This window comes from Gymnoscopelus microlampas (genome assembly GCF_963454915.1).
Source record: "Gymnoscopelus microlampas genome assembly, chromosome: 12".
Taxonomy (NCBI): Eukaryota; Metazoa; Chordata; class Actinopteri; order Myctophiformes; family Myctophidae; genus Gymnoscopelus; species Gymnoscopelus microlampas.
The window spans coordinates 54,694,927-54,713,126 of record NC_139949.1 but is presented as its reverse complement, the minus strand read 5'-3'; the positions used below and the strand labels follow the sequence as shown (position 1 = coordinate 54,713,126).

Below are 18,200 nucleotides of genomic sequence, written 5' to 3'. Positions count from 1 at the left end.
AACAGCCATTTTTAGTGCATAGACTTCACAAATTGGGCGCTGGACACGAGACAGCTATTTGTGGCGGCACTTGTGACATACGCACGCGTTCAGGGAGACCCCCTCTACAACGCCACACTCTCCGCTAAGCCAGACAGGTGTATTTGGAAAAGTGGCGGGCCGTCCAGTGAGGTCAGGGGTCAGAAAACAGCCATTTTTAGTGCATAGACTTCACAAATTGGACGCTGGACACGAGACAGCTATTTGTGGCGGCACTTGTGACATACGCACGCGTTCAGGGAGACCCCCTCTACAACGCCACACTCTCCGCTAAGCCAGACAGGTGTATTTGGAAAAGTGGCGGGCCGTCCAGTGAGGTCAGGGGTCAGAAAAGGGCCTTTTTCAGTGCATAGACTTCACAAATTGGGCGCTGGACACGAGACAGCTATTTGTGGCGGCACTTGTGACATACGCACGCGTTCAGGGAGACCCCCTCTACAACGCCACACTCTCCGCTAAGCCAGACAGGTGTATTTGGAAAAGTGGCGGGCCGTCCAGTGAGGTCAGGGGTCAGAAAACAGCCATTTTTAGTGCATAGACTTCACAAATTGGGCGCTGGACACGAGACAGCTATTTGTGGCGGCACTTGTGACATACGCACGCGTTCAGGGAGACCCCCTCTACAACGCCACACTCTCCGCTAAGCCAGACAGGTGTATTTGGAAAAATGGCGGGCCGTCCAGTGAGGTCAGGGGTCAGAAAACAGCCATTTTTAGTGCATAGACTTAGTGCAACAGTACTGTATACACAGAAGATGCTTTAAAACTTCCTGATGATATTCTGTGGCACTTCCTGGGACTTGCATCCTCTTCCAAAAAGCCAATGAGTAGGTTTGATTTATTATGGAGTCATAAGGAGGTGACATCAATAGAACTTTTTAAAAGGTATTTCATTTAATTTGGTGAAGTCACAGCAGTAGATTGGCTAATTTCAGCATGCAACCAAGTGTAAAATGTAGCATTACGATGCCATCAAGGCCCGCCAAAATACATTTTTGACGACAAAATCAGTCGACTAAAATCGTATTATATTTAGTCGACTAAAACTAAACTAAAACAAACATTTAAGGTGAATAAAATATGACTAAAACTAAATTAAATGTTATTCAAAAGACTATGACTAAAACGAAATAAAAATTAACACTGCGTCACAGTGACATGACAACAACAGGTAACCTCAGTCTGTGATATTAATCTACACATTTTTTTGTTAAATTGTGACTGTAGCCTGAATGATCAGCGGTCAACTGTAAGCAAGAACAGATTGTTATAATTGTAAGTAAGTAATAGTAAGTGCCACGGCAAATAGCTGTCTCATGTCCAGCGTCCAATTTGTGGAGTCTATGCACTGAAAATGGCTGTTTTCTGACCCCTGACCTCACTGGACGGCCCGCCACTTTTCCAAATACACCTGTCTGGCTTAGCGGAGAGTGTGGCGTTGTAGAGGGGGTCTCTGGGAACGCGTGCGTATGTCACAAGTGCCGCCACAAATAGCTGTCTCGTGTCCAGCGCCCAATTTGTGAAGTCTATGCACTAAAAATGGCTGTTTTCTGACCCCTGACCTCACTGGACGGCCCGCCACTTTTCAAAATACACCTCTCCCGCTTAGCGGAGAGTGTGGCGTTGTAGAGGGGGTCTCCCTGAACGCGTGCGTATGTCACAAGTGCCGCCACAAATAGCTGTCTCGTGTCCAGCGCCCAATTTGTGAAGTCTATGCACTAAAAATGGCTGTTTTCTGACCCCTGACCTCACTGGACGGCCCGCCACTTTTCCAAATACACCTGTCTGGCTTAGCGGAGAGTGTGGCGTTGTAGAGGGGGTCTCCCTGAACGCGTGCGTATGTCACAAGTGCCGCCACAAATAGCTGTCTCGTGTCCAGCGCCCAATTTGTGAAGTCTATGCACTAAAAATGGCTGTTTTCTGACCCCTGACCTCACTGGACGGCCCGCCATTTTTCCAAATACACCTGTCTGGCTTAGCGGAGAGTGTGGCGTTGTAGAGGGGGTCTCCCTGAACGCGTGCGTATGTCACAAGTGCCGCCACAAATAGCTGTCTCGTGTCCAGCGCCCAATTTGTGAAGTCTATGCACTGAAAAAGGCCCTTTTCTGACCCCTGACCTCACTGGACGGCCCGCCACTTTTCCAAATACACCTGTCTGGTTTAGCGGAGAGTGTGGCGTTGTAGAGGGGGTCTCCCTGAACGCGTGCGTATGTCACAAGTGCCGCCACAAATAGCTGTCTCGTGTCCAGCGCCCAATTTGTTAAGTCTATGCACTAAAAATGGCTGTTTTCTGACCCCTGACCTGACTGGACGGCCCGCCATTTTTCCAAATACACCTGTCTGGCTTAGCGGAGAGTGTGGCGTTGTAGAGGGGGTCTCCCTGAACGCGTGCGTATGTCACAAGTGCCGCCACAAATAGCTGTCTCGTGTCCAGCGCCCAATTTGTGAAGTCTATGCACTAAAAATGGCTGTTTTCTGACCCCTGACCTCACTGGACGGCCCGCCACTTTTCCAAATACACCTGTCTGGTTTAGCGGAGAGTGTGGCGTTGTAGAGGGGGTCTCCCTGAACGCGTGCGTATGTCACAAGTGCCGCCACAAATAGCTGTCTCGTGTCCAGCGCCCAATTTGTGAAGTCTATGCACTAAAAATGGCTGTTTTCTGACCCCTGACCTGACTGGACGGCCCGCCATTTTTCCAAATACACCTGTCTGGCTTAGCGGAGAGTGTGGCGTTGTAGAGGGGGTCTCCCTGAACGCGTGCGTATGTCACAAGTGCCGCCACAAATAGCTGTCTCGTGTCCAGTGCCCAATTTGTGAAGTCTATGCACTAAAAATGGCTGTTTTCTGACCCCTGACCTCACTGGACGGCCCGCCATTTTTCCAAATACACCTGTCTGGCTTAGCGGAGAGTGTGGCGTTGTAGAGGGGGTCTCCCTGAACGCGTGCGTATGTCACAAGTGCCGCCACAAATAGCTGTCTCGTGTCCAGCGCCCAATTTGTGAAGTCTATGCACTAAAAATGGCTGTTTTCTGACCCCTGACCTCACTGGACGGCCCGCCACTTTTCCAAATACACCTGTCTGGCTTAGCGGAGAGTGTGGCGTTGTAGAGGGGGTCTCCCTGAACGCGTGCGTATGTCACAAGTGCCGCCACAAATAGCTGTCTTGTGTCCAGCGCCCAATTTGTGAAGTCTATGCACTAAAAATGACTGTTTTCTGACCCCTGACCTCACTGGACGGCCCGCCATTTTTCCAAATACACCTGTCTGGCTTAGCGGAGAGTGTGACGTTGTAGAGGGGGTCTCCCTGAACGCGTGCGTATGTCACAAGTGCCGCCACAAATAGCTGTCTCGTGTCCAGCGTCCAATTTGTGAAGTCTATGCACTCCAGTGAACAGCATTTATCCATTTAGATACATTTTTATGTTATTAAAACAGTTAAACACTTTTTTTATTACAAATATACATAATATGTGTTTTCTAGCTTCGTTTAAATGCTTAATTTATAGTTTTAATGTGCAAATGAACCGTTTTTCAATGGTTTTCAATGGTTTCTTTTTACTCTAGAGGGTACTCTTATTCTGAAGAGATCGTCAACCGGAAGTCTTATTTCTGCTCCGTTATTTCTGCTCACGGAACACAGCTTGAGAAACTACAGAGAGCTTTAACACCAATCAGCAGTGCAGGAATAAGAACTTTGTTTGGTGATCCAGCCTGAAGGACATTATACCACAGACTGGTTGTTGGAGGGTTTTGGCCAAAGAGCACACAGGCTGGTTAAAGTATTGTTCTGTCTCTGCTGACATGCGGAGGAGCCACCGCTGGAGTGCCAGGCTATGACAAGCCGCGATATGAGCTTGTAGATCTGCTATTTTTTGAGAAATCTTGAAAATGTGTGGCAAATCTTTGAATAAATATATTTCTTTTTAAAAAGCGAAAATTTGTAACTCAAATCTTTGCTTCTGGGGGGTCCCTGGAACAACATATTTTGAGATGGGGGTCCGCGGCCAAATAACATCATTCTGGGGCTCCTTGACTTTTTTCAAAAAACTAGAAAAGAGTTCAAATGTTCGCTTTAAAAAACATTATATTCAAAGATTTGCACAAAGTTTCACGATCATTCACTTTGGAGTTTAGCAGAGAATCAGAGATAGCAGATATAGCAGATCTACAAGCTCATAGCACGGCACTCAGTGCCACGCTATGAGCTTGTAGATCTGCTATTTTTGAATAGCCAAAGAAATGTAAAAATGACACACAGATGCGTTCCCGGTCTAAATGGCTTAAACCTTTCCAGCATCTGCCAGAGCCTCTCCACCCAAGCTAGGAGACTCCAGTGGTGGAAAGTAACTAAGTATTACTTAAGTGCAATTTTGAGGTATTTGTTACTTTTTTATTATTTCCTTTTACATATACTTCAGCCCTATATACATTTCAGCCGTTTGAAAATGGTTAATCTAAATGTAACTAAGTTTAGTTTCCTTAGCATAAGGCTAGCTTAAAGCTAAGCTAATTCTTTTCCTATAAGCCATTTGAAAATAGCAGATCTACAAGCTCACAATGCTATGCATTGTGAGCTTGTAGATCTGCTATTTCCAAAAGCTTTTTATACATTTTATACATTTCAAAACGTGTGAAATGGGACATTCTGCATTATGAGTACTTTCTACTTTTGGTACTTTAAGTACATTTTGACCTTTGACAACTTTTGTACTTTTACTCAAGCACATTTTTAATTCCGGACTTTCACAAACATTTAAGTACTTTTCCCATCACTGACCACAGAATGGGTCAGTGGTGGAACCACGGAATGGGTCAACCTTTACAGAATGACCACAAAATGCCCGGATCAACCTCTACAGACTAATCTAAAACCATCTAAAAGTTAGTTATTGAATCATTCTAGAAGAATCATTTAGATTATAAAAAATAATCAGTAAAACAAATAATAAACAGACATCAATGCTTTTGAATATGAGTTTATTATTTGAATGAATATGAGTATTATAGATTACACTCTATAAGGTAATGGTACCAGTAACAGTGTTACATAGAATACACTCTATAAAGTAATGGTACCAGTAACAGTGTTACATAGAATACACTCTATAAAGTAATGGTACCAGTAACAGTGTTACATAGAATACACTCTATAAAGTAATGGTCTCAGTGTTGAATACACTCTATAAAGTAATGGTACCAGTAACAGTGTTACATAGAATACACTCTATAAAGTAATGGTACCAGTAACAGTGTTACATAGAATACACTCTATAAAGTAATGGTACCAGTAACAGTGTTACATATAATACACTCTATAAAGTAATGGTCTCAGTGTTGAATACACTCTATAAAGTAATGGTACCAGTAACAGTGTTACATAGAATACACTCTATAAAGTAATGGTACCAGTAACAGTGTTACATAGAATACACTCTATAAAGTAATGGTACCAGTAACAGTGTTACATAGAATACACTCTATAAAGTAATGGTACCAGTAACAGTGTTACATAGAATACACTCTATAAAGTAATGGTACCAGTAACAGTGTTACATAGAATACACTCTATAAAGTAATGGTACCAGTAACAGTGTTACATATAATACACTCTATAAAGTAATGGTACCAGTAACAGTGTTACATAGAATAGACCAGAACACCACTGAACATGTTGTGGTTGTTTGAGCCATCATAGAGCCTTTTCCCAGAAGGTAATCTCATGTAAACTGTGTCTCTCTCCTCCAGCTCTATGATCATTCCATTAGAAATGGATTCCCAGTCTCCATGATTATTGTATCCAGTGTTAAGCATAATACTGTGATTATTTTTATACATCTGGATAGCCATAAACTGTGGTGATGGTCCTCCATAGTGAGCTGCAGTGAACCTGAAGTGATAAACTCCTTTAACAGGAGATGTGAAGATACCTGTCAGACAACACACACACACGCACGCACGCACGCACGCACACACACACACACACACACACACACACACACACACACACACACACACACACACACACACACACACACACACACACACACACACACACACACACACACTTTTGAGAATATTCTTATTTCAATGTGAAAATATCAAGATTTATTGTATTATGTGACTGTATTAATTTAATAATAACTAGAAAAAGTTACTCCTCAGAGCACAGGTTATTGTGGCCTCCTGGTGGCGCTACTAATAGGCCAATGTGAAAAGGGTGCCATTTTTGTCCTAGGCCGTGCACAGCAATCGGACACTGCATTTATGATTTGAGGCATTTTGTTCTAACAATGTGTTTTGCTAAATTAGACCTTTGTTCCTCAACATGGTGTGAATGTGCGCGCAAAGTTTGACCACAATCGGACGCTTGTTGATTTGCGGCATTTTGTTCAAAACAAGCCAATACTGCAAACTTTAGATGTGAATCTTAGTCAATCAGGATGGAATGTGAGAAATCAAACACATCAGTCTTGATCACATGACCATAGAGATCATGTGTAGGAGTAATATAAAAAAAAAGTTTTACATAAGTAAGCCTCCTGGTGGCGCTATAAAAGGCAGATGTGAAAAATGCAGGGCAAAGGTTTTTCCTTGGCCTCTAGGGAGTTTGCATACAAAGTTTTATACAGATCGGTGCAGTTATGGGTAAAAACACTAATCAGCCTGTTATAGCGCCACCATGAGGCTGATTTGAAAATTTTGAAGTGGCATTTCTTTCTGGTTCTAGTGGGAATGTGCGTGCAAAATTTCAGGGACATTGCATGCTGTGTTCATGATTTGAGGCATTTTGTTCAAAACAGAGCATATTTTTCATATTACATTTAGATACTTTTTTTTTTTAAATCTAAATGTAATATGAAAAATAAGAAATACCAGTTTTGTGTAATGACCATAAAGATACTGTGCACCGATTTGTGTGATATTTGCATGTTTGGACAACATCTGTAGGAGTACTGTCAAAATATGTGTTTTGCAAAAAGCGGCCTCCTGGTGGCGCTATAACAGGCCCATTAGCTGTCCACGGACGGACGGACGGACGGACGGACGGACGGACGGACGGGGTGCAAAACATACTCTCTCGCCATGCCTTTCGGTCTGGCCGAGACAATAATAATAATAATAAATAAAACTTAGATCTGATAGATATTGTTGTTGTTGGGCAGAAACCTTGTATCTCCACATTTCATCTTGTTTATGTTTTTTCATGAATTAATGTCCTACTTTATACTTCTTCATATGACAGTGTCACATAAAAGTAGCACAAATAGCAGATCTACAAACTCATATCACATCATGGTGTTGTGAGCTTGTAGATCTGTTTTCCCCCCACCTATAATAAAACGCTGTGTGTGTGTGTGTGTGTGTGTGTGTGTGTGTGTGTGTGTGTGTGTGTGTGTGTGTGTGTGTGTGTGTGTGTGTGTGTGTGTGTGTGTGTGTGTGTGTGTGTGTGAGATCCATTGGAACAAAAGCTTCCATAAAAGTAACAGTTTGACCTGACAACAACCATATGTAAACTGTGTAATTAGTTGGTGAGTTAATTACTGTAATTATGTCAAGTTCATTAACACCACTTAAAGCACTGCTTCTCAACCTGTGGGTCAGAACAAGATAGTGTTAAAATCTCCACCTACCTGTAGATGGATTGTATGCGTTGCCGATGTTGGTGAAGACCCTCCTATAGACCAGAGTGGTGTCAGAAGTAAATGGTCCAACATCACCATTATTACTCAGACCAGCAGAAAAAGCCACCTGTGGTTTGTCTGTCAACACAGGAACATGAAACAACTGTTAATAATACAAAAGCATAAATTATAATAAACCCTCAAGCCTTACAGTATATACTTCATCGTACCAAGAATAGCAGATCTACAAGCTCACAACATGGTGTTGTAGTGTGACACATTATGGGATTGTAGATCTGCTAATTTTGCTACTGTAAAAAAAGAATGTGTTGTGTTGTGTGTTATAGTAGCTTACATTACAGCTTCAACAAGACAAACTAAACAGTGTCTACAATACAACATTCTATTCAATCCACTTTATTTATAGAACACCATTTAAAACAACAGTGTTGAACCAAAGTGCTGTAACACTCAGTAACAAAAAATACAAAAAATACCAAGAGCAAAAACAATACACAACTACAAGAAGTGCTCCTCGGAGCACAGGTCAGGTATTGTGGGCCAGCAATGTTCGGAATTCGCCAAACAGGATGGAATATGAAAAATCGGACGGAACCATCGCTTGACTACAGAGATAATGTGTACCGATTTGCATGATGTTTGGAGAACATTTGTAGGAGTAGGCTAATATAAAAAAGAAAAATGTTGCAAAATTTGGCCTCCTGGTGGCGCTATAATAGGGCAATGTTAAAAGGGGGGCATGTGTTTGTCAACGTAGTGCGAATGTGCGTGTAAAGTTTCACCGCAATCGGACGCTGTGTTCATGATTTGCTGTATTTTGATCAAAACGGGCCACACCTGCAAACTTCAATCTGAGCCAATCAGGATGGAATATGAAAAATCGAACAGATCCGTCTTGTTCACATGACTATAGAGATCATGTGTAGCGATTTGCGTGAACTTTTGATACATTCTGAAGGCTTAATCTCAGAATATGTGTTTTACATAAGTCGGCCTCCTGGTGGCGCTATAAAATGCAGGGCAAAAGTTTTTCCTTGGCCTCCTCTTCACATCTGCCTTTTATAGCGCATCTGACATTACATTTCCAAAGCAACTTACTAAGTGCATTCAACATAGGTAGGCAAGAAAACTACTAATCACCAGAAGTATTAAGTGCATTCTTTTCTAAAACAAGCAACTAAGAGTATACCTAGCGCTAAGGTGAAAGTGCAATATATCAGCTACCTACTTTATTAAACAGATGAACAGATAGATCTATTTAAAACTGTTACTGAACAAACACTCTATCTATAGCAATGATTACTATCACAATATAGAGCTTTAAACCTTTTAACAAAAACCTTTTAGTTGTAAGCAAATTGATTAGATTATTACTTTCAAATAGTTTTTTTTTATTATTATGAGAAATATCATTCTTGACAGAATCAGTTCAGACTTTTTAGACTATTTTTTAGAATATTCTCAATACCTGATTTGAGCTTCTGCAATTCCTCCACTAGCTTCTCACTGTCACTGAGTCTGAGCTGGAGCTCCTCTATCTTGTTTTCACTCTCAGTGAGTCTGGTCTGCAGCTCTTCTGTCTTGTTTTCACTCGCAGTCAGTCTGGAAGCCATATCTGAAAATAATAATAATCACAGAGAAAACTGATATGTGAAATTCAGTGGTGGAAAAAAAGTACTTAAGTAAAAGTATTAATACTGCAATGTAGAAATACTCAGTTACAAGTACAAGTTCGGTATTAAAACATTACTTGAGTAAAAGTAGAAAAGTATTGGTATCAAAATGTACTTAAAGTACCAAAAGTAGAAAGTAGTCATTATGCAGAATGTCCCGTTTCACAAGTTTACAAATGTATAAAACTCTTTTGATAATAGCAGATCTACAAGAAGAGAAGAGAAAAATACCTCAAAAGTGTACTTAAGTACAGTAATGTTTTAGTTACTTTACACCACTGGTGAAATGATGAAACATTTGAAACACATTCCACGTTGTACGTTTACAACTTCTTGAAGCCTTGATTTTTTAAATGTATTTGACAACATTGCCCCATAATAGCGCCACCAGGAGGTAGATTTATGCAAAACATTTTATTTTTATATTACTCCTACAAATGTTGTCCAAACATCATGCAAATCAGTACAAATGATCTCTACAGTCAAGTGATCAAGACGTATCCATCTGATTTGTCATATTCCATCCTTTTTTTTTCCTTATAATTTTTATCCCACGATTTTGTAACCCATATTTTTTCACCCAGTGCCAATTGCCTATGTAATCCTGGGCGCTACTCTCCCTCTGCCAGCCTAGGGAGAGCCCAAGCTGAAGCTCATGCCTCCTTCAATGCATGAGGAGCAAGCAGGCCGCTTCTTATCACCCGACAGGGGGGAAGTTCCCTGGTTAGACGTAGCGCGTGGAAGGAACACGTTATTCAAACCAGTTCCTTTCCCCTCCATCAGGCGCCCCGGCTGACCAGGAGGAGGCAGTATAGAGACCAGGATTACTGCATGTTTTTGTGAGGGTATTAACTACCCTATGAGACACGGGGAGAACATGCAAACTCCACACAGAAAGGCCCTTTCACCAACCCCACCTAGGGTATGGGCACTGATGACGCGGAGGAGAGAACACGCCCCCAGCGCCCACAACGTCCCCGGCGGGAATTGAACCCAGGACCTTCTAGCTGTTAGGCGACAGCGCTACCGACTGCGCCACCGTGCCCCGTCGTCATATTCCATCCTGATTGGCCAATTCTTAACATTGCTGTACAATAACCTACCTGACCTGGCGGAGACCTGTGTTCCGAGGAGCACTTTTTCTAGTTTTATTTTATTTTATTTTCCGAAAGAATTATACAAAACAAATGCAGAAAGTAATTGAAAAAACACAACGTCTGATCAAATGAATGTCAAATATCTAAATATTGAATCAAGCAACTTAAAAAGTGTCACAAAAGAAAGACATTAAAATGATTCATGTCATGTTTGAAAGGTAAACGTCCTAACCTGCAGTTTGTCCTTCCAGGTTGCTCTTCAGCTGTTGGAACATCAGCTTGACCTCATAGCGGAGGTCATCAGCCTCAGCCAGACAGAACAGGAACAGAAGCAAAGCAGCCTTCATGGTGAAGTCCAGACTCTGAAGACAACAAACAGGACACCTTGTATTTATTGGATGTTCAGACCCTAACATTGATTGGTTCATTCAGGGGGAAATGGAGATATCTTTATTTGACTTTCTAAGAACCCCAAGAATCAAAACAAAGGACGTCATCTCTTCGTGTGTGTGTGTGTGTGTGTGTGTGTGTGTGTGTGTGTGTGTGTGTGTGTGTGTGTGTGTGTGTGTGTGTGTGTGTCCATTGTGCAGAAGAACAACACCCCAAGATCCTAGAGGTCAGCTAAGGTCAGATGCCCTCTGGGAAGCATCCTTTGTACTGGACATCTAGTGTTCTCTGGAATGTGCTGTAGACCACTCAGTATCCAAACTTATCTCTGTGTGTGTGTGTGTGTGTGTGTGTGTGTGTGTGTGTGTGTGTGTGTGTGTGTGTGTGTGTGTGTGTGTGTGTGTGTGTGTGTGTTCAAATTGGGCTCTATAAGTCCATAAATGTGTATCAATATACCACAAAAGCAAAGCAAAGCAAAGTTTGTTGTTTACCCAGGGTGTCGGACTAAGCACGAAGCTTGTTTCCAGCCGGACCCTGCATGGAAGCCTTGCTCAAGGGCTATTCAGCGGTGATTCATGATTGATGTGATGAATTGGGGAATCGAACTAGGGACCTTCCGGTATCAAGGCCGCCCCTCTAACCACTAGGCCACCGCTGCCACTACTATTGGTAAGCATTTATTTTACAGATTGGTCAACAATTTGGCTTACAGTCACTCCGGATGACGGAACAGCCCAGGGTGAAACACATGGTTTATAAACACTTTCCACCAGCTGACTGGCTAGAGCCACTTCTTTAAGAAAACCAACACCGCTTTATTCATTCAGGGAGCATGAGAGATTATTATTATTTTTATTGTTATAGCCAACTTCATCTCCAGCAGCCAACAAAACCTCCACAACACGTATCCCATGGTGTATACTGATAACTCTTAAACTAAACACTTAAAGCTTTTCACAAAGAGAACAAAGATAGTCTTACCTGGTTCTGAAGAAAGAGAAAAGAACAACAAGGACAAACCAAAGCTGCTTCAATCTTAGAAACAGTTCCACCAACTCTAAAACTCCCACACGCTCAGAGAGAGAGAGAGAGAGAGAGAGAGAGAGAGAGAGAGAGAGAGAGAGAGAGGGGGGGTGTAGAGAGGGAGAGAGAGAAACACAGAGGGAGGGAGAGAGAGAGAGAGAGAGAGAGAGAGAGAGAGAGAGGGGGGGGGGTAGAGAGGGAGAGAGAGAAACACAGAGGGAGGGAGAGAGAGACAGACAGACAGACAGACAGACAGACAGACAGACAGACAGACAGACAGACAGACAGACAGAGGGGTAGATACAGAGAGGGAGAGAGAGAGACGCACGCGTGCGCGCGCGCGCACACACACACACACACACACACACACACACACACACACACACACACACACACACACACACACACACACACACACACACACACACACACACACACACACACACACACACACACACACACACACACACACACACAGAGAGAGACAGGAAGAGAGTGTACTGACTCGCCCTCATAAACATGTTGCCAAGTCATCACATCTCTGCCAAACATCTGCAAACTGTCAACTATTTAACCCTTTGTGTGTCTGTATTAGTTCATTCTGACTATAACTTCTATTTAACCCTCTGTGTGTCAGTTCTGACCACATCTTCCATTAACCCTCGGGTGTCTGAGCAGTCAGCCTGACTGATTTTGAGATGTTGAAGTTTATTATCTTTGCTCATGAATCTCTCAGAAGGTTCTCCTTCCATGACTTTTCCTAAATATTCGATTCAAATCATCTAATTTTTCCACCCATCTGAAACGTTTTCTAAATATGAAATTAGGCATCATCATACCATCCCTGACATTAATTATAATAAAATTGACCGCTCTCATCCTTTCTCCCCCAGGCAGAAAAGCTCCTCACACCTGTTTTTTAAAGCAAACATTTTTAACTCAAATCTTTGCTTCTGGGTGGTCCCTGGAACAAGACATTTTTAGTCTGTGGCCAAATGCATATTGTTTTGGGTGTCCTTGACATGAAAACGTTTTAGAACCACTGATATAAACCCCAGGAAAAAAAGATTTGAGTCAAAAATGTTCCCTTTAAAAAATATATAAATATCTGCACAAATTTTGGTTATAGCTAAAATAAAAAACTCATAGTGAAGAATGTCCCATTTCACATGTTTTCAAATGTATAAAATGTATAAAAATCCTTTGAAAATATCAGATCTACAAGCTCACAATGCGTCGCATCGCAACTAAATGTGTACAAATGGAACCAAATGGACCCTTACAGGTCTGTAACTCTGAGAGTGTACACATGGAATACAATATTTTTCTACACCACTGATCAAAGTAAAGTCTAATTGAATGTAAAGCATCTAAAAAGTATGTTTCAATGTCAGTGCTATTCATATTAGGCTAGATTTATACTTTATTATTCATAGATAGATAGATATAGTACTTTATTATTCATATCATGTAACAAGTGTAAACAGTGAATATCAGGGAGTCATGCTGTTCAGCTCCACAGGACACGTTAGATCTACATATTTAAGCTTTCCTTTTATTTTCTGTTGACCTGGCATCCTTATAATGTTTAGACTGATAGGTTCTTGGCAGTGGTGGAAAGTAACTAAGTACATGCACTCAAGTACTGTACTTATGTGCAATTTTGAGGTATTAATACTCTACTCGAGTATTTCCAATTTTCACTACTTTTACTTCTACTCCATTACATCTCAGAGGTAAATATTGGACTTTTACTCCACTACAATTGTTTGAAAACTTTAGTTACTAGTGAATATTATATTAGTGATATTTTATCACCAGGTGCATGGATAGATGGAAAGACACTTAGTCCAGGCAGATCTTCACGCATCATCTCTTTATTTGCGTGCAGGCAGGTTACAGCACAGCAGTTAGCAGGCAGTCAGCTCCGTAGCCCCTCATAGTTCAACTACCCCCTCCCTCTCATCCTCCTGATTCTGTCTGGCAGAACCCTCTCCTCACATTAATAGGATCCCATGTTGCAATTCTCATTGTCTCCGCCAGGCCAAAGGCATGGCGAGAGAGTATGTTTTGCACCCTGTCTGTCCGTCCGTCCGTGTGTCCACCAGCGAAACTGTGCACACACTCCCTGGATGCCAATTCAGAACCTCTGCCCAAAGTTTTTCACATGGGCCTGTTATAGCGCCACCAGGAGGCCGCTTTGTGCAAAACCCATTTACTCCTGCAGATTTTATCCAAACGTCATGCAAATCGGTACACAGTATCTCTATAGTCATGTGATCAACACGGATCTGTCCCATTTTCCATATTCCATCCTCATTGGCTAAGGTTGGCTTCCAAAGTTTGCAGGATTGGTCCGTTTTGAACAAAAGGCCTCAAATCATGAACGCAGCTTGCGCTTTCCGTGCAATTTCACACACACATTCCCACTAGGCAGAGGAAGAAATGCCACCCTTTTCACATTGGTCTATTTTAGCGCCACCAGGAGGCCACAATAACGTACCTAACCTGGCGGAGAGTGTGTTGATAAGATAGATAGATATAGTACTTTAATATTCATATCATGTAACAAGTGTCCAGTGAATATCAGGGAGTCCAGCTCAGCACAGCAGTCATGCTGTTCAGCTCCACGGGACACGTTAGATCTACATATTTAAGCTTTCCTCTTAAGTCTATCTTTTTATTTTCTGTTGACCTGACATCCTATAGTTTATAACGTATCAGTAAGCACATCAGTAAGCACATCTCCCCCTTACTAGGAAATAAACTCCAATGTACCATGCACAGAACATAACTTAATTCAATTCACATACAGAACAGAATTATTTTTTCCTCAATATGTCACCCTGTCATCACAAAAAACAAAGGTTCATCATGAACAAAAATTGTAGACAATAGATGCATAATGTAAACTTCATTGAACATGACTGGTAATGTATAAACATACCTGGCACATATTTCTCTCAATTTTTTTTTAAAGTACCAGACAGGCCTTTTTTCACTTAATGACAAAGTCTGTCAGTCTCTGTGTCAGTTTGGTCTGTCTGTGGGGTCTCTCATACCTATAGGTGTTGTGGCTTTGGGTATGGGCCACCCTAGTGTGAGTCTCTGTGTTGGACTCTGTGTCTTTATTTTTTCTCCTCATCCTCCGTCCATGGTATTTGTGTCTTGCTGGATGACTGTGTAGTACTTCTTGACGAATGTAGTGTTCCTAGAATAGGTCGCCCCACTTGGTGATTGGAAAACCATATTGTTACCGTCCTTGCTGATTACCTTGTGTGGTGTCTTGTTGAAGGTCGTTGTGAATCTGGAAGTGTTGTGGGTCTCAAAGGTTCAGGCACGTCAGGCCTCAACACTATTTTGGCACCCGTGACATGACCTCACATACTTCTCTGCTGCTTTATCAATACCTGGCCACCACACTTTACTCCTGAGGTGCTGCTTTGTGCCCACAATCCCCAAGTGTCCCTCATGGGCCAACTGCAGGGCCCTGTCTCTGAGTGCATGTGTCTCTGCAGGGCCCTGTCTCTGAGTGCATGTGTCTCTGCAGGGCCCTGTCTCTGAGTGCATGTGTCTCTGCAGGGCCCTGTCTCTGAGTGCATGTGTCTCTGCAGGGCCCTGTCTCTGAGTGCATGTGTCTCTGCAGGGCCCTGTCTCTGAGTGCATGTGTCTCTGCAGGGCCCTGTCTCTGAGTGCATGTGTCTCTACAGGGCCCTGTCTCTGAGTGCATGTGTCTCTGCAGGGCCCTGTCTCTGAGTGCATGTGGCAGTACAATGCGACAGGGGATCTGCAATGTTGTCCTTTCCGGGTATGTGGATTACTCTGAACTCGTAAGGTTGGAGTCGCAGCACCCACCGTTCAATACGGGCGCATGGCTTAGAGGTCGGACTGTATATGGCCTCCAGAGCCTTGTGGTCTGTTACTAAGTCAAACTTTTTTCCATATATGTATGGGTGCAGCCTCTCGCATGCCCAAACTAATGCAAGGGCCTCACGTTCAGTTTGTGAGTATCTCCGTTCACAGTCAGTCAGGCTCCTGCTCACATAACATATGGGCACCATTTCCTGCTGCTGTTGCTGTACTAGGACTGCTCCTATTCCTACTGGTCCTGCATCTGCTATGACTTTAGTAGGGGCATCTTTATCAAAGTATGCCAGAGTGCCGGCCTCAGCTAACTTTTCCTTAAGCATTTTAAATGCTTGTTTTTGCTCTGGCCCTATTCTGATTCAGATTACACAAACTAGGTATACCACCTGTTTGATGAATGTAACCGATATAGGGTGATGAGTTAAACAAAGGGGCTTTGAGGAATGTTCAGGATGATCTTATACAAGACCATAGATGTAATATAGTTGGATGATTACATTATATGATAAGATGGCGGACAAGTTTCAAATAACTTGATCATTGAGAGACAAATCCTTTAAGGTGTGCATCTTTTTTGGAAGCATATATTCATTCTGTAGATGTATTATTCACTGTAACACCTAATACAAGGGCACAGAAATGTGGCAGTCATAGGGGTCTTAAACGTTTTCAGGCCAGGGACCCCCGTTGGGGGGTGGTACAGCATATATTGTATAATGCAGGGGTCTTCAACGTTTTCAGGCGTTTTCAGATATACTTTTGCTGCTCTTTTCTCCCTCTACACCTATAACTCTTAGCCAAAAATAGCAGATTTACAAGCTCACAACGCCTCACACTGCGAGGCGTTGTGAGCTTGTAGATCTGCTATTTTTGGCTAAAGTTCTCCTCAGAAAAGGGATGCTAGGGTTCAAGTGGTTAATATAAAAAAAGAAAAATCATATCACACAAAGATTTGGCGGACCCCCTGTAGTAACTCTGAGGACCCCCTGTTGAAGATCCCTGGTATAATGTATAACATTGTGTTTCATATGTATAGACATGCGTACCATGTTGTGCATTCAAGCTATTCAAATAATAGATTAATATATTCATTCATATCCACTGCCATTAGTAAACATACTTTACTAACTGAGAAGAATGTAATACTATCAACAATCTACCACACTTTAAGTATATTTTGATGCCGATACTTTTGTACTTTTACTCAAGTACATTTTCATTACCAGACTTGTACTTGTAACAGAGTGTTTCTACAATTGTATTGATATAACTGATTCATTGATATTCATTGTTAAATAAATATTACAATGTATGTCTATTATTATTATTATTATTATTATTATTATTGCTGTTATATATTTCGCTAACTTCTTCTCTTTAACTTTTAAATGAGTGAAATGACGTTTGCATTGAAAACAAATGTATCTATTTTTGGTTCGTGCGCATGTGCGTGCTTGTAATAGTGTGTGTGTGTGTGTGTGTGTGTGTGTGTGTGTGTGTGTGTGTGTGTGTGTGTGTGTGTGTGTGTGTGTGTGTGTGTGTGTGTGTGTGTGCGTGTAACAGCGTGTGTGTGTGGGCGGGGGGGGGGGGGGGCTGTGCTTGCGTACACGCGAGAGGGCATTCCCGGGGATGCCCTCTCGCATGTACGCATGTCTGCTTGTCAGACCAATCACAGCCCTTGCTGTGTTGTCCCTCCCCTTAACTACGCCGCTCTTGCAGAGTTCGGCTCATTTCTCAAGGTTTACAGCGGATGCTTGGTCGCTCGATACTAGGTCTCTCCGGTCGATGATAGATTACTATTGGAAACTGTTCTACTTGATTTCGCTTCATATATCACTGATCTACTTTCATTTCGTCTCTTTTGTCTGAGGTGAGTAATATTACTTGATATATACCTTTTTCCCGCCTTTATTACTTTATTTTTATTTCTTCCCGCCTTTTTTGGACTACATGAACGTTCAGATTTCAAACACAGTTTGTACCCCATGGCCACGGATGTTATAATTATGTACGGGCCCTCAGAAGTAGCCGTTTCTTCCGTATTGTTCAATAAAAACGTCTTAATCCGATCGGTGGCCATTTGCTCATAGCTGGCTCCACTCTATCAGAGTGCAGTACACCTACCAACCGATGGGTAATGCAGTTGAAAGCATGGCGGACATGCTGAGAAAATGGCCACCGATCGGATTAAAATGCTTTTTATTGAACAATACTGAAGATACAGTTACTTCTGAGGGCTCGAACAGAATTGTCACATCCGTGGCCATGAGGTAAGAACTTTATATTTGAAATTTGAACGTTTATGTACATGTACGGGCCTTAAATGAATTAAGAGCAAACGCCAGGCTACGTTTGTTTCAGGCCCAAGGACTCTGTTGGTTTGTTTTCATAAACAGCCTCTGAAAACTGGGTTAAAAACAACCTAGGCTAACCAGTGCTAACGGCTATAAAAGTATGCCTACAACTTCCGC

The 18,200-nt window shown here is 42.2% G+C and overlaps 1 protein-coding gene across 1 annotated transcript; it reads right to left on the bottom strand.

Annotated features, from left to right (window-relative positions):
* Positions 1-5,412: 5,412 nt before the first annotated feature.
* Positions 5,413-11,909, bottom strand: LOC311057611 (complement C1q-like protein 3). Its single transcript, XM_084074609.1, has 5 exons — positions 11,821-11,909; positions 10,685-10,814; positions 9,151-9,297; positions 7,671-7,799; positions 5,413-5,966 (listed from the first exon to the last, which is right to left on the bottom strand). Exons 2-5 carry the CDS (start codon positions 10,797-10,799, stop codon positions 5,677-5,679), a joined length of 681 nt encoding a protein of 226 aa, XP_083930735.1. The 5' UTR covers positions 10,800-10,814; positions 11,821-11,909; the 3' UTR covers positions 5,413-5,676.
* Between the last annotated feature and the right edge of the window lie 6,291 nt (positions 11,910-18,200).